We start from the raw sequence: 22,263 nt of genomic DNA, 5'->3' as shown, positions 1-22,263 counted from the left end.
TACAATAAACAAACAAACAAATGAAGAGCTTTGAAAAAACGGAAGTCAGATTATTTAAAACTTAAAAGAAGCTTTTCCAAAGTTGAATCTTACATCATAGGCCATCTTTTCTGGGGACATTTGTGGAGCCTGAGCATGAGCCTATGGTTCTGACTGCCAAAAGAAGTCAGCAAAACTTTTGGTATTCATGTGAGGCTGACCGGACTTATTTGAAAATAAAGGAGCCCCAATGTAAAGTATCTTTAATGTTCCAGGATAGCTCCAGCCGCTAGAGGCCTGGGACAGAAAGGCAGAGTCAAGTCTACAGCAGTATCATAGTAAACAGAAGATAAATAAAGTAAATAGTAAATAGAAGATAAGTAGGAGAAAGAGACTTAACCACAAACACAAGACTGGTTTCCCCCCTCGGGATATTTGTCAGACTTTGAGGCTTCTGGAAACAGGAAGCTGAAGAGTTATCTTGAATCCTCTGAAGATCAGTCTCTCAAAAATATAGGTACAAATATTCTTTAAAGAAAACGGTAGTAAATAAAATCCAAAAATGTATAAAATTCCAAAAATTTAATGACCATTTATGATGAAATTTCTGGGAAAGCTAGTAATAGAAGGGACTTTCCATAATATGATAAACAGTAGCTCCATGAAACCTAAAGCTAATGTCATAATAAATGGTGAAATATTTCATACTTTCCCCCATGAATCTGGGAAAAATGCAAGATGTCCACTTTTACCACTCCCATCCAGTATTACATCGGAGGTCTTAGCCAGTGCATTTAGTTATGAAAACAAAATGTGTTAAAATTAAAAGAAAAAAAAAAAAGAATAATGACATGACTGTGTTTATAGAAAATCCAAAAGAATCTACAAAGAAAATAGTAATGAATAAATGAATTAGTGAGGTCACTGGATACATGGTAAGAATACAAAAATCAATTGGATTTCTGTAAAATAGCAAGAAAACATTTGAAATGGAATTTAATGTACCATTTAAAACAACACAAAAATCGGGGCTCCTGGGTGGCTCAGTTGGTTAAGCGTCATGATCTCACGGTTAGTGGGTTCGAGCCCCCCGTCGGTCTCTGTGCTGACGGCTCGAGCCTGGAGCCTGTTTCAGATTCTGTCTCCCTCTCTCTCTGCCCCTCCCCCACTTGCACTCTGTCTCCCTCTGTCTCAAAAATAAACAAACATTAAAAAAAAATTAAGACAACACAAAAACATCAGGAAATACATCTAAAAAGAAAAATACTTAATCTCTACATTAAAATCTCAAATGATTGCCAACAAAAATTAAAGAACACCAATATAAAAGATAAAATAAACCATGTTCATGGATTCGAAGAATTTAGATATTAAGATATAAAGTCTCACAAATTAAAATGAAGACTCAATAATCTCCCAGTCAAAACTGCAAAAGTATTTTAGTAAAAATCAATAAGTGGATTCTAAAAATTTATATAGAAATGCAAAGGACCTTGAATAGCCAAGATGACTCGAAGAGCAATGTTTAAGTACTACAAAATTTCAAGGCTATAAAGCTAGAATAATAAAAAGAGTGTAGTAGTGGTACAAGAACGAATAGAGCAATGGAACAGACTAGAGTCCTAAAACACACCCACAAATATAAATCACTTGATTTACCAAAAAAGCAGCAATTCAGTAGAGACAGGATGATTTTTACAATTACCTGTACAGAAAAAAAATCTCCATATTGAAAAAAATGTTTAATCCTACTTCCTGCCATATATAAAATGAATTTTAAGTGGATCATAAACCTAAATGTGCAAGTGAAACAATCAAGCTTCCAGATAAAAACATTGGACTTTTTTTTTTAGTTTATTTATTTATTTTGAGAGACTGTGCACAAGCACACAAGAGTGGATGAAGGGACAGAGAGAGACTCCCAAACCAGCTCCCCTTTGTCTGCACAGTCTCATGTCGGGCTCGATCCCACAAACCATGAGATCATGACCTGAGCTGAAATCAAGTTAAGGTGGCTTAACCGACTAAGCCCCCCAGGCACCCCAAGGACCTTCTTATCTGAGTATCTTGACACTATGAAGACACAGGGAGAGAGTTGCAAGGCTAGAAGGACCATGAAGAACATCTTCAGGGGGTGGAAGTGCTGACCTAGAAACAAGAGAACAATTTCTTTGCCTTGTAATTTCCTTGTTAGGGCATGGGGACAAAAATGCTATTCCTCACAAAATGTAACTGTCCGTTCAAACTTGTACTGATCTCACTCAGCACATTTCCACGGCAGTTCCCATTATCAAGGTCTCTACTCAGACATGCACAGTCACATAAAAGGCAGTCATAAAACACACGGTATGGAACCATTTCTTCTAAAAACATAAATAATAGTCGAATAATATTGTATACAATTGAATTCTAAATATTTCATCTGAATATAGTTCTTTACCAAAAAAAGAAATTCATAAGTAATTGAAGAGGCCAATCTGAAAGATTTACTAGATAGTTTGTGGCTCAGGCTTAGACTTCACTCATAGGATTACCAATGACATTCAAAGACACATAGAAATCTTTGAGCTATGGCAAATCTATACATGACACTAAAAATTTAGGCAGTTAACACAAAAATCTATATGCCACATTTAACAAATATAACTCGTTAATGCAATCAAATGCAGATTTGTTGGCTTACGCTTGAATTATGGTAACTGCAGGGATTATTTAAATAGGGTATTAAATTGTTACCCCCAAATTGCCAATATCCTAGATTAATAAATATTAAAATAAATTTCTCAAGCATGTATGTACTGATACGCAGAAATGTTTTATTTTCTAAGCAGTAACAATATGGCTAAAAATTTGCTCCCATGTAAAACTTCTAAGAATTCCACTTTGGGAAGAACATTGTTGTAATAAAGAAATATTAGAGATGTACACATATTGGAAACAAGACTCTGGGCCATCAGAACACATCACAGTGATGCCACAATACTCACCGGCTGGTTTTCAGAATGTTCGACATTCACGATGTATTTCCCATGTTTTCTGTCCATTCTTGAACTGCCGGTGTCACAAGCTACCAGAAACATTTTTCTGCCTGTTCACTGCCCTTTATACCTGCAACCTTGAGAAATAATTAAGTTGATTAATATTAAATCCACTATGAGACATCACTGCCAGTGTGGATTAGACTAAATAACAAATCATTCTTCTTTATAAGGGATCCACCTTAAAGGAAGAAGTGGGGTGTTAAGCAATTACGTAAGAATGCAAGAAAATCCACCTGTATAATTACGCTCTAGGTTCTACTCCACCAGGCAGCCCATCTAGTAGAAAGAGCAACCATACAATTCTCTCTATCGTATCTTCCACAGAACTCTTCCTTCTGACTTCACGAACAGCTCCAGACAGAACTCTGAAATAAGTGAATGATGCCATTGGTTCTTTACTAACAAGAAGTGAACGTCTTTCTCCTCTTATTGGCGGCAACTTTTAGGCACTCAGGACCCACTGCTCTTCAAGTCTTGACCTTCACAGGTCTCTCCCGAGCTCTGAATTTTTCCAATCCATTCTCTCTGCTTCTGGAAAAAAAAAAAATCAATCCAACTTGGTTTAAACTTCCTTAAACCCTAATTGAATATAGTTGATCTGATGAACAAATCTCTGTAAATGTTTTCAACGGGGTCCCTTCTCTTCCCTTCTGTGGGAACTATCTGGCATAGTTTACCTAGAAGATTACTTCTGATTCTGCTTATAATTTAGTAACAGGCTCTTCTAACTTTTACAAATTGTACTCAAACGTAAAGGACTTGTTTTCTTATTGTAGAAGTATCTAAAACACAACTGGCAAGAGATCAGTAATTTTTATCCTCAAATGCAAAGTTATCAATCAGTTCCCAACACACGTATCCAGAGAATCCCAAATAAAATTGGTACAGAAAGTTGTTTGTGAAGAATAGTGCTTTAAAAAACTAAAAATCTACAAATAACTCCAGTAGTAACTAATCCATAGAAAATTTCTTGTAAACAAAGCAACAAAGTACTCATTTTTTTGTTGTTGAAATGTCTCACATAGCACTTTTTATCTGACAGATTATGTCAGGTTTAAAGATAACAAGTACTCGATAATAGAGCAGCAAGTGGTCTGAGAGATCTTGTAAGTTCAGCCTTATCATTTTTTAAAATATTTTTAAAAACTTATTTATTTTGAGAGAGGAAGAGAGTGGGGAGGGGCAGAGAAAGGGGGAGAGAGAGAGAATCTCAAGCAGGCTCTGTGCTATCAGCACAGAGACCAATGTGGGGCTCAAACCCACAAACCATGAGATCATGACCTGAGCCAAGATCAAGAGTCAGACGCCCAACCAACTGAGCCACCCAGGGACCCCCAGCCATGTCATTCTAAAGGTGAGGAGATTTGTGTCCAGAGAGGGAAAATGATGCAACCAACTGCATGGTGCCATCTGGTTTCCTTTTGGTCTGATAACCCCTCCAAAACTAGCTTATGAACAGGAACTTCGTAGAAAGATGGACAGCCTCCCAGGAAGTCAAGCAAATGTCTTTTTGAAAACAAGTAAAACAGACATTTCAAAGACCTGGAGTCGGAAAGGATGCTAGAAGGGATGCCTGTTCTAGACCCAGAAACATCTAAGACTGACTAAACAAGACTTGCAGGGACAGGATCTGGGAGTCTGACTTTCTGGCCAAATGTCAAGTAATCCTTATCAAACAATGTTTGAAAAGTAATTTACCAAACAATGATCCCAAGGTGATCATGGGGTATCTTCATATCTTTAGGAAGAAAAGCGTGTGTGTGAAGAAACCTCAGTTTTCTTAAATTAAAAAAGGGGTGGGCGCCTAGGTGGCACAGTCGGTTAAGTGCCCGACTTCAGCCAGGTCACGATCTCGCGGTCCGTGAGTTCAAGCCCCGCGTCAGGCTCTGCGCTGATGGCTCAGAGCCTGAAGCCTGTTTCCGATTCTGTGTCTCCCTCTCTCTCTGCCCCTCCCCCGTTCATGCTCTGTCTCTCTCTGTCCCAAAAATAGATAAAAAACGTTGAAAAAAAATTTTTTTTTTAAAATTAAAAAAGAGGTGAGTTTCAATTGCTCATTCATTCAACAATCACTACTGAGTCCCTACTATACCCAAGCATGTGTCATGTGCTGAGTGTTCAATGGCGAATAAAAGACTCAAAATTCTTGCCCTCCTGGAATATAGTAAAACATACATTATGTATTAAAACACTTTTTTGATAATTTCTAAAGGTCTCTTATAAATGCTTCCTTTAGCTATAAGTGTCCATGGCATCCGCAGAAGCACAGTAAAATGGCCCTGGAATCTGCAGGACATAAAAGGTGTGAAAAATCTAGGGGAAGGTTTTGTTCTAAGAAGGAGTGGGAGGCAGTGCTTTATACTCCATGCTGAACCCAAGCCAGTGAAACAGTGGCTTCTGAGAGTGTACACGTAGAGCGCTCATATAACACTCCAAACCAAAATACTTTTGAGAGCAAAACGAAGCAATATCAATAATTTAACTGAACAGAGACAACACTGTTCCATGCAAACTAGGACATGTGGTCACTTAGGCTATAAGGAATCCATGTGAATGAGAAGATTCACTAGTGCTAAACATAACCACTCAATAAGCCAATGAATTTAAAAATAAATTTAATATCTCTAATGAACACATACTTCAGTTGAATAAAACACATATGTTACTTGAGTTTTTAACAAAGCTAGTGTGGCTTGGGATGCCTGGATGGCTCAGTCAGTTAAGCGTCTAACTTTGGCTCAGGTCATGATCTCATGGTCCATGAGTTCGAGCCCCACTGTCTGTGCTGACAGCTCAGAGCCTGGAGCCTGCTTCAGATTCTGTATCGTCCTCTCTCTCTGCCCCTCCCCCACTCATGCACGTTCTCCCTCTCTCTCTCTCTCTCTCTGTTTCAAAAGTAAACAAACATAAAAAAAAATTTAAGCTAGTGCGGCATTGCGGTACTAAGACACACATATTTAGATAGTTCAGTGGAGTTCTATAAACATTAAGCAGATAAAATTCCACATTACATATCAAGAAGTCACTGACAAAACAGTGTCAAGGTTCTACCCTCACTATCGTTAATTAACAGTTGCAAAAGCCAAGGTAAGAATGAATAACAAGCTTATTGGGTACAGATTTTCAGTATAAAATTCAAACTTTCTCTATTTCCAAAGAACACATTGTGTTCTTTTACTACAGCTTACACCAGCACCAGAGCAGAGTGCACCTGGGTGATTACAATGTGCAAAGAAACACAGGTAACTCTCCCTGGTATGCTGAGCATCTCCTACCGAAGCTCTTTGATGTCTGCAGAATTTTAAGCCAAAAGAATGTGCAGGTCTATCTATATTATTGAGAGTGGTCTACAGTCCTTTAACAACCAGCAAATTGTTTTAGCCCAAAGAATGCAGAGCCTGTTAAATACCATCTGTTATAAAATGAACCACGCTCAAGTCTTTAGGCTCACAGCAAAATTAATGTATTGATCAAGTTACCCACTTCAGACACTTCCATGACTGAAATGTCACTACAATTTGATACTAATCAAAATACTTTCATATTTCTGCTTCGGTTTCTCAGTGTGATGACGACCAATATGATGGCTCCAGCTGTCTCATCTTAATAATTTTTTTTAGGCCAGGTCATGATTACAGTTCATTAGGTGCTGAATGGCCAAAATGATAACCAAACAGATACCACATTTAAAAGACTTCATTCAGTACAGTATTTAGATTTTCATTTCCTATTAATTTTAACTTGATAATTATTCAAAATAGTATTATAAAAGAAATTTTCAAGCATCAAGTCAAAATCAAACTGATGCTAAGACTGCAAAAAAAAAAATGATCAGAGTGGAAAATGAACAAACTAAAAACTATCTGCATATTTGTTCAAGAAGCTTCCTCTCCTGCCCCGCCCAGCAGGAAACAACTTAAAGAAATTCAGGGGTTATTTTTCCTTCACATCAAGAGAAGGCTGAGGAGGGTAGCTCAGATACTGATGAGTGGTAAAGAAATAAACATTTCATCCATGTCACTGGGGCCACTAAATGGCCACTACTCCACACCTAGGTGGCTTCCAATTCAGCCACATCTGGTCATTAATATTATTAACATTTCTTGTGAAGGGGCACCTCTCCTAGTGCATATCACACTGATCTTATCTAATCCTCCTAATATCCTCCTGAATTAAGTATCATTACCCCATTTTCCTGATGAACCCTGAGAAAAGTTTGTGGCTCCCATTCATCCACCCAAGAAATGGTTATTAAATATTTGCTATATTCACTATGTCACATTAGATGCTGAAAAAAATTGGGGGACAGAGGAGAAGGAAAGATACTTAGAAACTTAATCTCCAACGGATAAAAAAATACAACCAGAGACTCTGGTGACATCCCTCAGAATATATGAAGGCAGCACAGTGGTTCACTGGCAGCAAGAAAGGAGTGGCGCTAATACTTGTGAGAGGATGGTGGGATTTACTCCCAAAATATCAAAGATTTAGAAATTCCTGGGCAGAAGTTACGACTTACTAGCTCTGCAGACTGCCTCTCTGTCTGGGGTTCAGGCAAATGATCAGCATGAGAGAATCCAAACAAAAATATCAGGACTTCTCAACAGGTGCAATTCAACTGGAGAAGGATCAGGAGTTTGAGCATTCGTTGCCATCTATGTCATGATTTGCCTACAGGTAAGCAGGATTCTAGCACCTGGAGAGATGAGACTCCAGTCTTTAGAGATGAGAACTAAAAAAGAAAAAGACAAGGTTTCCAGCTATATTGGGGAACCAGGGGAAACAAGGGGAGACCCAGGATGATCTCAGGCCTACAGAATGAGCCATAGAGAGAGGACTTAAACTTGTAAACTCTAGTGTCATAATTTGGTTATCAGATCTGGGGCACTACTGAAAATTGGGATGGGCACTGACCCCCATTTCACAATGGAAATACTAATCATTCGTGCTGTTTGTCAAATGTTCCAGCTCAAGCCCTTCTAGCATATAATAGAATTGTACTTTCTGTCTTCCTCTGTCTCTTCTCAGCCTCCTCGATATAAGGTTCATTCTGGCCACTTCTCTATGAGTAGAGAAGTGTGTCACTCAGAGGCTAGAGCACTTAATGCTGAGACAAGTCAAGCCATGCTCAATGGCAGTGTTCTACAAGAGGCCACGTTCTATTACCCTGAGTCCCAGAATAAGGATAATGATTAGTGAAGCGAGCCTACAGGTGACCTGTAACAGGCAAGTAATATGACCAAGAAATAAATCTTTGTTGCCATAAGCCATTGTAATACCCATGTTGTTTGTTACTGCAGCAAAACCTAGCCCATCCAGACTAAAACAGGGCTCCAAAGGTGCAGGGAGACATTACAACTCATCTCAAGGCTGCAACATTATACATCAAGGCATAGTAGATGATCTAAGGCCCCAGTACCTAATGTCCAAAACTGGAGTTTTAACCATATGGTCTCAGTCATGGTGGCTCTAGAATTTGGGCAGGACAGAAGCTGCTGTGAGGAGCTTGAATAGACTCCATTAATAGGAATGCCAGTAAACATGTAGAGTGAGTGATGTTGTTCAAAATATGCATCAAGCAAAGGCACGGCTGATGTAGAATAAAGCCAGTCACTGAAGGCTTCTTGGAGGTGCGAATCTTGAGTCAGATCTCAAAGGACATAGGAGGTTGGCAAAAGGAAGGGAATGCAGGCATCATAAATACAGACCTTGAGAAAGAAGCACAGTGGGGGGAAATAATGTGTTTTGTGAGAGAGATGCCAGAGAATAGCCTGGTTGTGGAGAAGAACTATAGAAACGAGACTCCCTACAAGCTGTCAAGTCGCCGTATTAAAGATTCTCATAAATTTCTTCCTCCAGTAACTATACAGGAGCCTCATCAGTAGCCCATTGTACTCTCCTCCAAGGATTTAGAGTGATCCTTAAATGCCACTCATATGATGCCACACCCCACTCAGTATTCTAAAGGATTCCCAATGCATTTAGAAAAAATGTAAATCTTTGAGAGGCAAAAATGACATGCAAAATCTAGCCCCATCTATCTCTAAAATCCTAGCTTATACCACTAGTCCTCTTATTCACCACCCTTCAAACACATTCTCTTTTTTCATGAACTGGATGGAAGCATGTCATACCACCTGTGTCCACCTTGGAAAGTCATGCCCCACCCTTCACTCCCTACCCCACGCTTGTTTCTACCCATCTGTGACAAGTAAACTGTTGGCCCACCAAAGATGTTCACACCCTAATTCCCATGGGTATGTCGGGTTACAGGACAAAGGGGAAGTAAGGTCATAGATGGAATTGAGATAATCAGCTGACCTTAAAATAGGGAGACTGTCCTAGATCATCCAAGTAGACCTAATGTAGTCATAGGATCTTTAAAAGTAGAAGACGGAGACAGAAGTAAGGCAGGGAAAGAGACGTGACTATGGAAAGAATGTTCAGAAAGGTGTAATTTTGCCAGCTTTGAATAAAGAGAAAGGGGATCACAAGCCAAGGAATATGGGAAAACTCTAGAATTTGGATAAATCAAGAAAACACGTTCTCCCTTCGAGCCCCCAGAAGGAATATAGCCCTGTCAATACAACTGACTTTATTTCAGTGAGACTTATGTTGGACTCTAAGGTTTAGAACCATCAGATAATAAATTTGTGTTGTTTTAAGCTACTAAATTTTTGATGTTTCTTACAGCAGCCAAAGAAAACTAATATACCAGTTTTGGGGTTTTGGCTTAGATTTCACTCCCCAATTTAAATTAGTTCTTCTATTTTTATAATCGGCCCAGCACTGTATTCTTCCTTAGTACTTTTCATAGTTGGTAATTTTTCATTTTTGTGATTATTGTTTTAATATCTATCATCTCTTTTGGACTCAAATTCCGGAAAGGACGGGGAGTGTGCAACTTTTATCATCCCTACATCTCTAGCACCCAGCCAGTGCTTTGCACGTCATGGCCCTTCAATGAATAGTTGTAGAATAAACACAGAGAATTCCACATGCCTGCGACATATTTTACAGGCAAGAAAAAAAAATGAAGTTCAGAGAGGTTCAAAAATTCACCCAAGGTACACAGCAACTAAGCTGCAGATTTGGAATTTAAACACCAAAAATCTGATCCTGAGACTCAGGTCTGCCCTGTATTGGTCTGTGGCTGGGTCAGCCATGATCCATTTCTTAGCAGAACTTCTGGGGGGTAACTCTCACCGACAGGTATCCTCTCTCAGCGAGTAATTCCTTTTTCAGTAGTAGCTCATTCCTTGAAACAACTAGAAGGATACCAAACATTTTCCAGAACTGGCTGAGCATCCAAGCGTGCACCAGAACATCCCAATGTTTATTCATAGATAAGAGGGATGCAAATGCAGGACAAGAAAGAATCTCCGCGTCCTTTAATTCTTGAGTGAAGGGGAAGAGATAAAAATGTCAGGGATTCCTCATGATTTGCATTTTTAAATGAAGAGTACTGGGAAAGAGTCCATTCCCTAGACAACAAGTAGGCAGTGACCCTGTGCTGCCGGCTTTGCCGTGACCTTTCATGACCTCGCACCCACAGGCACTCAGGCAGGCGTGAACTGGACAGTACTCGCCAGCCTTCCTGGCGCCAGGCCTGTGGTGAGCACCCCTCAAGTGCTTGAGCCCTGAATCTTCACATCTGCATTTACAAGCATGCGCACCAGCGACTGCAGTCGCGATGAGGAAACTGAGCTTCTGAAGGGTAAGTGACTTGCCCGAGGTCACACACCCGGTGAGTGCCTGGGCCCCACGTTTCCTCTCGGCAAACCTCCTCTTCTTTCCACCCCCAGCTTGACTGAGGCACAGTGTCTCCACGGGGCCTCAGGAGGAGTGTCCCCTGCCCTCTGCTTCTCTGTCACCTCCAGTCCTGCCTCTAAATGGCTCTGGTATCAGTGTTTGTGACTAATTATGTGCGCATCTCTCTTCCTTTTCCAGATTTGAGATCCTCGGGGAAAGGAAGAGTGGAGAGAGTTCGCTTTTCATCCTTATCTCTTAGCTACAAAAATTACTAAACTGAAGATAAGGAGAAAGTGTAAACAGCTGGCATCCACAAAGCCAGGAAATGTAATGGAGAAATTTTTGTTTTCCTCGCTTCCATTTTTGACTGTAACAATTCAGGTTTAAACGACGTGTCTAGTTTGAAAGTTCCTCACCAAGCACAGTGCGAAATGACCTCAAGTCACTTCTTCCCTTTTCTCCTGAGCACCAGGTGCTGCCTCACCCAAAGTCCACACAGGCTGGGGCATCTAGAGCCTTCTAGTCCCTGCTCGTGACTTAGAGCCTGTGTCTCAAGGGGCAAGGCTGCTCACTTTCTCCAGGTGGGTGTGTTTGCCATAAAAGCCGTGTCAGCCACACAAAAAGAGCTTGCTCCAGGGATTAAAGGAGGAGCTGTGGAGAGAAGAAAATCGAGTGTGTGTAAGAACTCCCACAGGTTTGGGTGTTAGGGCTGTAGGCCCTTGAAATAAGACGGTCTCTTAGTGGCTGCCAGGCCCTAAATCCAAAATGGAGTCCAGGAAGCCATTACCCTAACCCCTGATGCTCAGAGACCAACATCTTCCCACAATGGAAGCCCTCCAGCACCATTTGTTAAGTAGGAAGAAAAGACTTCGGTATCCCAAACCTAGGAAAAGAGTCTTTTACTTAAATTTAAGAAATGCTTTTAAATAGTATTTACTTAGTGCCAAGCAAATGTTCTAAGCACTCTATAAACATTAGTTCATTTAATTCTCAAAGCAATACTAATAGTTTCCCAATTTTACAGACCAAGCAGCACTTTTTTTTTAAGTTCATTTATTTATTTTGAGAGACAGAGAGGGAGGGAGAGAGAGAATCACAAGCAGGTTCCTCACTCTCAGCACGGAGCCCTATGTGAGCCTCGATCTCACGAACTGTGAGATGGTGACAAGAGTTGGATGCTTAACTGACTGAACCACGCAGGGGCCCCAAGGCAGCATTTCTGAGGCACAGGTAGGTTAAACAACTGGTTGAGGTGGAAGCTAAGAAGCAGTAAAGCCAAAATATATACCCAAGAAGTTTCGCTTTGGAATCTAACTTTTAGCCACTATACCATGCTGCCTCATGTTTTAAAACCGTAATTATTTTCATGTTAAAGCAATGTCCCAAATTCCTGAAACGTTGGCAACGATTTTAATAATCCTTTAAATCTAGCCAATTCACCAGGTCCTACAAAATGGCCCTTCCCTGGGGCGCCTGGGTGGCTCAGTCAGTTAAGCGTCCGACTTCAGCTCAGGTCACGATCTCGTGGTCTGTGAGTTCGAGCCCCGAGTCGGGCTCTGGGCTGATGGCTCAGAGCCTGGAGACTGCTTCCGATTCTGTGTCTCCCTCTCTCTCTGCCCCTCCACCGTTCATACTCTGTCTCTCTCTGTCTCAAAAATAAATAAACGTTAAAAAAAATTTTTTAATAAATAAAATAAAATAAAATAAAATAAAATAAAATAAAATGGCCCTTCCCTGCCACCACCCCTGCCGGCACCCTAGCTCAAGATTTCCCTCGCTCTGGGTTCCCTGCAGCAGCCCCCACAGCCTTCCTGCTGACAGTTTCTCCAAGTTCCATGCAGGGAATATATTGCTTCCTACTCAGACTTCTTGGTCTGCCCTTCAACAGTTTCCTATTTCCTGATGGACTGGGTTCTCCCTCCTCCTGTCTGGCCTCCAAAGCCCAGCGATCCCTTCTCTTCTGCTCAGGTGTGTTTCTCATGACCTCTCTCCTGTAACAAGTGTCTTTCATCCAAGTCAAGCCATCTCCTCAGTGCATGGGGACCACTCTCTTCTTAGTCCTACTGGAGTTCCTTCCCTCGAGTTGTTCCTCTGCACTGCCTGGGATATCCTTCCTCTTCTACCTATTTAAAAGTGATCCATCGGTGAAGGGCCACCTATGGAGACTTCCCCCAAAGCCTGAGCTTCTTTGAGTCTCCTTCCACCTGAATTCCACCTTAGAGCCTCGGTCAGTTTTCAGTTCTGCACAAAGGAACTCTGACCTGAACTGTGGGCTCCTCCTTTTTGTCCCCTTCTAAGTGTGCATCCTGCATTTAGCCTCAAACCTGAGGTCCAATCTCCTCGTCTGCTCCCTTCTCACTCCCTTTGCTCTTCTCACTACTCACTGCCATCCCCACTTAATTATTTTATTTCTTTCCTTTTAATACCGATGTGGAGGGTTGGGTGACTCCTACTCTTCATTTCATAGCACAGTATCATTACTGGTTCCTGCATGGCTCTTCCCTTTTTTCATTTTTTAAATTTTTTTTAAGTTTATTTATTTTCAGAGAGACAAAGACAAGGAGAGCAGGAAGGGGCAGAGAGAGAGGGATAGAGACAGAGAATCCCAAGCAGGCTCCGTGCTGTCAGCACAGAGCCCCATGTGGGGCTTGAACTCACGAAGTGTGAGATCATGACCTGAGCCGAAATCAAGAGTCAGATGCCAGCCAGGCACCCGCATTCACTTTTATCTCCACAACTTGCTCCCATTCGCCTCCACCTTATAGACTTTAATGTGTTTTTATGAATGTTTTTGCAAAATGAGAAAGATTGTTTAAATTCTTGCTGTTTTTGCTATGCTTCTAAGACCCAATGATAGTGTGCTCCATACATTAATCGACCTGCTGTTTGTGCAGACACCCCATGGAGCCATCCCCCCTCCCAGGTGACTATCCAAGTTGTCTCCAGCTTCCGCTCGCTACAAATAATGTTGCAATCAACACCCCCTCTAAGTCCCTTGATAGACACAAGGAAAAATTTATTTGAGATACACACACACACACACACACACACACACACACACACACACACCCCTAGGAGCAGAATTGCTGAGGCACAGATAACTATGTCCTTAATTTGGCCAACTAGTGCCAGAGTCTCTCTAGAATCACTGCCACCCTGCTAGTATTTACCCAGCTTTGTACTTTTTGCCACTGCACCAGGCCTTTCATTTGGGCTAAGCAATACCGGGAGAAGTACCTTGGGGACTTTTAAATAAAACCAAAGCTCAAGCCCTACCCACACAGTTTAGATTTGAATCTCTTAGGGTAGAGCCTGGGTGTTGGGTTTTTAAAAATCTTTCCAGGTGATTCTAATGCACAGCCAGGGCTGGGGATCTCTGGTATAACTCTTTATACCTCTTTATATTGTTTATACCTCTTAATATTGTTATAACTGTTTATATTGTTTTCATTTGCTTTTTTTTCTCTGATTAATCATGACCTTGAATATCTCTTTATATACTTATGAACACTGGGGGTTTCTTCTTTAGTAAACTGTCTATTCTCCAGCATATTTACCTGACGAGAAAGTACGTTAAAGTGATGATCGGGTACAGGATTGAAAGGGAAAAAAAATCATGGGAACTGAGCTATATAACAGCATGAAAAAAACCAATCTCACTCCCAACAGCCTCACTGATAGTGGAATTAGGAAATCTATCCTAGGGGCGCCTGGGTGGCGCAGTCGGTTAAGCGTCCGACTTCAGCCAGGTCACGATCTCGCGGTCCGTGAGTTCGAGCCCCGCGTCGGGCTCTGGGCTGATGGCTCAGAGCCTGGAGCCTGCTTCCGATTCTGTGTCTCCCTCTCTCTCTGCCCCTCCCCCGTTCATGCTCTGTCTCTCTCTGTCCCAAAAATAAATAAACGTTGAAAAAAAAATTTTAAAAAAAAGGAAATCTATCCTAGTTTATGAGGCTTTGGTTTCATACATGCTCTCTGGACACCCCCAACTCCTTACCTAAGTGCTGCTTTCTGAATTACTACTCGGTCCCAACAAAATTAAGGGTGGGAGTCAAAGCAAGCAAGGACCCAGGCAGAGGAATCCCTCCATACCTCTATATCCTCAGACTCTGCTCTTTTGGCCAGTGCTCTGCCCTGGCCAAGTGGCCAGGGCCAGCAGCTGGAAGATGTGTCTTGCAACTATTCCATTGGAAGCTCTTCTGTCATCACTGGCTGGCAGTCAATGGGAGACAGTTACTATTCCGGCTCAGACATGTTACAGAGCTCTGTAAGTAGCTGCCAGGCCGGCTTTGCAGCAAAGAACTCTTGTCTGCAAGTGAGCTGGCGACGGCAAGGCTCATCTCTTCATGCGTATTTCCTACCAGCTAAGCCTGACTCTGCAAGTGAGCTGGCAACAAGGCTCAGATCTTCACATGTATTTCCTTCCAGCTAAGCCTGACAGCTTACCTAGCTGGGGCTCTGAATGTGCACAACATCTGAGATTGAGTCAGGAACTCGCTCAAAGATTCAGGGTGCGTATTCATTATGCTGCCTCCAGGCGGTGCAAGTAAACAAGAGTCACTTCTTTGTTCCCCACTCATCCTGGAGACTGCTGTGCTAAAGGCTTGGACTCTGTTAGCCAACAATGCCAAGAAATTGCAAGAGTCTATAATAATGTTTGAGACCTGGTCCCAAAGGCCCTAAATGACTTCAACATTTTAAACCAACACTTAAAAACTGATATACTCACAATTAGCACAATATGACTCATGTAATCACGTATCAATTATAGTTAATGTGAGATGTGGCTGCATTTTAATATGTTTGATAGGAGGTGGGGTGGGAACTCCAAAAGCACGAACGCCCTTGGGTAAGAAGGTCTTAAAATGGTTCTAGAAAACCTGTGAGCCCAAGAAGGGATCAAAATGACACTTAAGCACCACGTTTTCTGTATCTTTGGAACTCAACTTGTCAACCTTAGAAATACTATACAACTTTAGAATATAACTTTATAACATATAATAACTTTATAATACACGTTAGAAATACTATAGAATGCATTGCTGCCTGCAAGCCAGCAGATCTCATCCTTGGCTGCATATTAGAACCACCCAAGAGCTTTGAAAACTTCAGCTGTTGGGGTGGCACCCCACCCCAGTTACATGAGCATCTCTGGAGGTGGTACTCAGGGAGTCCGTGCATTTTAAATTGCCAGGTGATTTCAATGCGCATGCGAGAGTGAGAACTGGACTGGAGAGTGCCTTCACCAGTCTCTCTTCACTTAATCTGACCAAATAAGAGATGAAGGCTCTCAGGGAGACAAAAGCCAAACAGACCTTTTTAACAAAGTTAAGCTTTGTTTCTAGAGAGGAGTTATTTTTCTGAAATCTCTAAAGCAGTTTGCTGAATCTAGATACACAGCTAGAATCTTAGTTGCTGTGAATACCAGAAGCGTTAGGGCAAATTTTAATTCTTTTAATGTTTATTTATTTTTGAGAGAGAGAGAGAGAGAGAGAGAGAGAGCGAGCGAGCAGGAGAGTGACAGAGACAGAGGGACACAGAATCTGAAGCAGGCTCCAGGCTCTGAGCTGTGGGCACAGAGCCTGAAGGGAGCTCAAACTCATGAACCATGAGATCATGACCTGAGCTGAAGTTGGATGCTTACCCAAATGAGCCACCCAGGCACCCCAATTTTGGATACAGTGTTTTAACTCAGGATTTTTTTTTAAGTTTGGAAATTTACAACTCCAAATTCGCCATGGTAATTGTAAGAACATGTCAAGACTTAAGCAAGCATGGACCTGAAGCCACCAGTTCCACAGATTCACAGGGACTGAGAAATGCTCTTCTGAGCTTCAGAAGTCTGGCCCCTCTGTCCCCGTCTTCAATCTGCACTTTGGAATTAAGTAAAATAGAAATTTCTCACCATTGAGTCTTTTTAACAGGAGTGTGGAATGGAAGGTTGGGGGAGCGGGGGAGGAAGCAAACATTCCTCCACTGAGGCTTACATCTAAAATCAACCGCAGAAGAACAACCAAATTCATGCATCATGGTTATACTGTTTGCAGTTTTTCACCTAAATAAATACAGGTTTGAGAAAAAGGATTCTGTCCCAATTATAACTGATTTAAATAAACTATTTTGTACCACATTCATGAGTGAATTTCAGAATCTTGCATTTCAAACCCCTAAAACCAAATTCAGTAACTGTTTTCATTCCTCAAATTAATGAGTTTGTAAGTCTCTTCCTTGTTCAATATTTTTTTTGAAAAAGGAAAATCAATGTAATTCGAATCGATTGTGAATCTGCCAAGCAATTCTTGCCAGTTATGAATATCAGCCTGTTTTGTTCAGCATTTAGCTGTAGCAAGAATTTCTCCTTCATTAGTCATTTCCATTCACCAAACAAATTTAATCAAAATGAAAAGAGATAAAACTTGTCCAGACTTTTAAGAACATCTTATTTTCTGAATCAGATTTTCTCTTAAGGTTTATATCAAAAAGCTCTAATTAATGACTATTTTCTTATTTTGTGTTTAAGGCAAAAGTTAAAATTATAGAGCTTTCATACTCATAAAAAACAATTCGTGTTAAAGCCATAAAATCTTAAGTCTATAGTACATCCTCAGTAAGTACATATTTGGTTGTCTGATAGACTGTAATTTATTTCCAGCATGTTCTAAATGCAACTTATACAAAACAAATCACCCAGAGCTATTTCCAGCACACAGAGATATTTGAACACAGCACAAATAATGGGAGAATGTGATTTAAAATGAATGAATAGGCTTTGTCTCAAGTGGGCAGGTAGGTTCTAAAAGCTGGAGTTGAATTTTTGGTCTTCCTTTGGATCTGGAATTACAAACATGCTCTATTTTCTGCTTCACTGCTCTGGCTTCCTGTCCCCTAAATTGTTCTCATTCCAGTAAACTACATGGAGGAAGTCTTGCTTTGTCTGAATTACCTCTTTTAACAATTTGCTGGATGAGAGCTCCAGGACAGGCTTTCAGCTGTGATCTGCTTTCGAAGGCTGATGTGTTCAGGAAGCCTGGAAGACACAAGTCCACAGTCATTCCGCTCCATGGGACACCAGGGGACCCAGGGGACCCAAATCCTAGCAGGCCAAGTAGGGACACACACCGTAAGTCTGATATCCTCCTAAACATACATGAAATGTAGTTTCTGTTCCACTGGAACATTTTCTCCTTTGTTTTCTGTGTTAATAACAGCACTTCTTTTCTGCTACAGCTCAGAATTGCTTCCTGCTAAAGAGAATCAAAACTTTTTACTGGCGATTTTTTCAGTTTCTGATCACACATCCTTTGTTTTATTGCCAAGTTCTTTCTGAGATAAAATTCTGAAGTCATTTTCAGAAATCAGAGGTTATGGTTGATACTTGCTATTACAATGCTTTTTTGTCATAAACTTTACACCAATCGTAGAATCATGTATTTTAAATAAGTGATTATTACACAGATATAATTCTCTATGATTCTGACCATATACCTAACTGGTAGGTATGAATTATTTCTCTCAAAATGATGGGGTTTGGGAATGGAGCGGGCCTGAGATGACAGCCAAGAAAGAATTCTTGAGAGGTCTTTGGTGCAAAAAGATGATTTCAGGGGTGCCTGGGTGGCTCAGTCGGCTAAGCGTTTGACTTCAGCTCAGGTCATGATCTCATGGTTCATGGGTTCGAGCCCTGCATTGGGCTCTGTGCTGACAGCTCAGAGCCTGGAGCCTGCTTTGGATTCTGTGTCTGCCTCTCTCTCTGCCCCTCCCCTACTCATGCTCTGTCTCTCTCAAAAATAAACATTAAAAAAATTTTTTTTTTTTTAAAAAGGTAATTTTATTAAAGCACAGGGGCAGGACCAGCAGGCAGAAACAGCTGCACTGGGGTTGTAAAGAAAGACAGGTTATAAACTATGGAGTTGGAATAGAGACAAAAGGGAGGCTCCAAAATGACTTTCATATGCTAAAGAGGACTCGGTACAGACCTGAGGCCTTGCTATTGTCAAGCTAAGGTTGTCTTCCCCCAAGTAAGGGATTAATATTAGAACAGTTGGGGGTTCCCAGAGATGTGTTATACTCTGTATTTGCCCCAAGTATTTGGCAGTGGGCTGCCAGGTTATAAAGAAATACAATTTTGCCTGCCATCTCCTTCTTGCCTTTGTTCCTCACATCACTTTGGGGGGGGGGGTGAGGTTGGGGCTCCAGGAAACTGAGTCTCTAGGTTTCTGGAGATCAAGCTGTTGTTATTGTAAAGTGCTGGACTGTGATCTCCTATCAGTTAACCATTTGTTTTTCCCTTTCCTTTGTTCCTGGGCAGCCACGAGAGCCTGAGGACCATCACACATATCCCCCCAGAGATGTAGTAATTAACAAAACCAACAAAGATCCCTGACCTGCAGTTTCTGAGTGGGAGTGTGGGAGGGGTAGGGGGAGTGCTTTCTGGGTATCCTCTTGCCTTATGCTCCCTCAGCACAAATGCACTGAAAACAAGTCTGCCTCAGTTCACAATCGGCCTAGTAGTGACTGAACTATTTAAAAACTGTATGCTTTCCTGACGAGGGCGCATAAAGCAAGTGGAGAGGCCACAAATATCCTCCCACCCCTACCCCACTGCTGGGTGGGATAGGTGTGATATTCCTTGGGCACTCCTGGCTGCCCAAGAAGAAAAGGGGGAAAACAAATGGTTAACTGATAGAGCTCATAGTCCTTCAGGACCTGAGTCTCCATCTATTTACAGATATCTTAGTAAATCACAAGAAAAAGGTGATCTTATCAATAGCCTCATCTACAGAAACCTATAGACTCTTTCCTGGAGTCCCAACATCACCCCTCCATAGTGATGTGGGAAACAAAGGCAGAATGAAATGGCAGACAGAACTCAATTTCCTTAGAACCTGCAGCCCATTGACACATCCTTGAGGCTAGCAGAGTAAAACTTGTTATTCCAGGAACTCCCTAAATCTTAATGCTGATGCTTTGCTAGAGGGAAAACAACCTTAGCTTGACAACAGCTAGGCCTCCAGGATCCAGGGAATCTTCTTTAGCATATGGAAATCTCACTGAAAACTTCCCCTGGACTTTACCCCCTCCAACCCATAGTATATAACCAGTCTCCTCTCATGGTCCCTGGGCAGCTCTTCCTGCAGGTCCTGTCCCCCTGCTTTAATAAAATCACCTTTCCGCACCAAAGACGTCTTTAAGAATTCTTTCTTGGCCATCGGCTCTGGACCCCACGAACCCCACTATCACCCCAAAAACCTCATTTCCCTCTTATATTCAGTAATTGTCATAGAAAACAGGAAAAATGTGATTTAGCATTTTTTATGCCTGCTGTTTACAGTCTGTCCTCCCCCTCCCCCCGCCCCCTCCCACACCCCCATTCAGAATCCACAGGTCAGGGATATTTGTTGGTTTTGTTTACTAATGCATCTCAGGTCCTAGGAAAACACCCAGCAAACTATAGGCATTCAGCAAAGACTTGTTGCTAAATGTAGATAACTTTGCTTTCAACTACCTTAAATATATTTTCTTGCCTATTGCTACTTCAGGAATGTTCCTGGTATCTGCATATGTCCACCTCGGGTTTACTTGTTCGGTTTTTTATTAAAACTTTTAAAAATTAACTAATAAGTTGTTTAAAAATATATAGCATGCATGCATAAAACTGCATTAAATATACATGTATGTATTAATAACTAATGATAGAATTAATACCCACCTCAGCACCATTCCAAGTTGAGATCTGAAAATTTACCAGTATTCCAGAAACCCTCTGCACCCCTTCCAGACCTCAAGGATTGTCTCCTGCCTGGAGGCAACAGCTATTGTGGTGTTTATAGTAATTATTTCCTTGGGTCTTTTTTGTAGTGTTACTTAGGCGTATGCAAGTCTAAACAACTTCTATTACTCCACTTTTTAGTCTCCACAAGTGTGAAATGTTTATATTTATCCTAGAATTCACAACTTGTCAAAATCTAAGCATATGGAAACCCTTACCCTTCTATATAAAAAAAGGCAAGAATATTAGAATCCATTCGTTTTCTTTCTCACTCTTCTGACATATACACTATTGTTTCCTGGTATTTCAATTCTGTCTTGTTGGGGGTATTTCTTAATCCCATTGTATATCATTGTTTATACATTATTTTCTATATTTTTAAAATATACTTTATTTTATATATTATTGCTTTGTACAATGTTTATTTACATTTGCTGTATATTTACCAGGCTCTTCATTTTTCATCCTTTCTTGCACTCAAACTTTTCCTCTGAGATCACTTTCCTTCTGACTGAAGGAAAATCCTTTAGTATTTGCTTTCACAAGCAAATGTGGGTGACCAATGCTCTTTTAGTTTGTCTTTAATGTCATTATTTTGCTATCTTTTTTCTCTGGCTTTTAAGATTCTTTCTTAATTCCCTCTTGAATTTTGATAGTTTCACTATAATGTGTCTAGGTGTGGATTTCTCCTTATCTTGCTGTGGGAAAATAGGTTCTCCTTACATAAATGGGTTAGAAAGAAGCTTAGGGCAGAAAGCCACCACCAGGGGACGAAAGCGCCGGAGGTTAGCTAGCGCGATATTGTAACGGGATCATGAGTAACTTGTTACAACACATGCAGGAAATTACTTTCCATCTGGCCCAAACGTACCTTGATCACACACTCCACTTGCCCCCAGACCCTTTGCTTCTTACACCAGTTAATGATTACCGTGTAACTGTTTTCTCCGCGTTCACGTGTGTAAGATCTTGTTTTCCCCACGTTCACCAGGTGGGTAACATTTTGTGAGCTCAATAAATACGGAGCTGAAGCCGCTGCCCATGGCTCTTGTCCCCTCCTGGACATCAGTCTCTGTCATATTCAATTCTGTGTCCGCTCTCTTGCTGGACAAGAAAGAACTCCCGACTCCCTGCTCTGCAACACCTTACTTAGGAGTTTCTGTGTATCTTAGGCTGGGGCTTTATCAGTAAAATGTGGATAACAATCCTTGTTTTGAGGATTATTATTTAGTGTAGCCACCTTCACTAATGATCTTAGCCGGATCTTCTGGATAATTTGCTACGGCTTCTACGTCAACACCCGCTTCATCTTGCACTTTGCTATTATGGACATGGCTTCTCTCCATAAGCCTCATGTACCAACCTCTGGAGCAACTCTCCTGCAGCTTCCTCACCCCTCTCAGCCTTCACAGGATGGAAGGCAGTTAGGGCCTTCCTCTGGATTAGGCTTTGATTTAGGGAACGTTGTGGTTGATTTGATCTTCTATCCAGACCAAGAGAACTTTCTCCATATCGGCTTTAAGGCTGTTTCACTTTCTTATCATCCATCTGTTCTTTGGAGTAGCACTTTAATTTCTTTCGAGAACTTTTTCTCTGCATTGACAACTAGGCTGTTTGGTGGAAGAAGCCTAGCTTTTGGTCTATCTTGGCTTGCAACCTGCCTTCCTCACTAAGGTGAATCATTGCCAGCTTTTGATTTAAAGGGAGAGCTATGTGACCCGTCTTTCA

General features: G+C 41.2%; 1 protein-coding gene across 18 annotated transcripts in view; it reads right to left on the bottom strand.

Annotated features, from left to right (window-relative positions):
- The window catches only part of LOC102900861 (cell wall protein DAN4-like), an 85,860-nt gene that overhangs the window by 8,202 nt on the left and 55,395 nt on the right, over window positions 1-22,263 (bottom strand). The window contains exons 6-12 of one of the 18 annotated variants that reach the window (XM_045042340.1): window positions 17,886-18,010; window positions 17,710-17,793; window positions 16,672-16,821; window positions 11,186-11,420; window positions 7,537-7,749; window positions 3,254-3,551; window positions 2,967-3,094 (exon numbers count right to left, since the gene is read on the bottom strand). In XM_045042340.1, coding sequence (XP_044898275.1) covers window positions 2,967-3,059 — 93 coding nt within the window. In that variant the 5' untranslated portion in view covers window positions 3,060-3,094; window positions 3,254-3,551; window positions 7,537-7,749; ... (2 more) ...; window positions 17,710-17,793; window positions 17,886-18,010. Of the gene's footprint in view, window positions 1-2,966; window positions 3,095-3,253; window positions 3,552-7,536; window positions 7,750-11,185; window positions 11,421-16,671; window positions 16,822-17,709; window positions 17,849-17,885; window positions 18,437-22,263 lie in introns of those variants that run through there. The other 17 variants (XM_045042344.1, XM_045042337.1, XM_045042341.1 and 14 more) reach the window with 17 other exon arrangements.

The sequence above is a fragment of the Felis catus genome, chromosome D3, assembly GCF_018350175.1.
Source record: "Felis catus isolate Fca126 chromosome D3, F.catus_Fca126_mat1.0, whole genome shotgun sequence".
NCBI classification, from domain to species: domain Eukaryota; kingdom Metazoa; phylum Chordata; class Mammalia; order Carnivora; family Felidae; genus Felis; species Felis catus.
The sequence above is the reverse complement of the archived record's forward strand: the minus strand, read 5'-3'. Positions and strand labels throughout refer to the sequence as shown.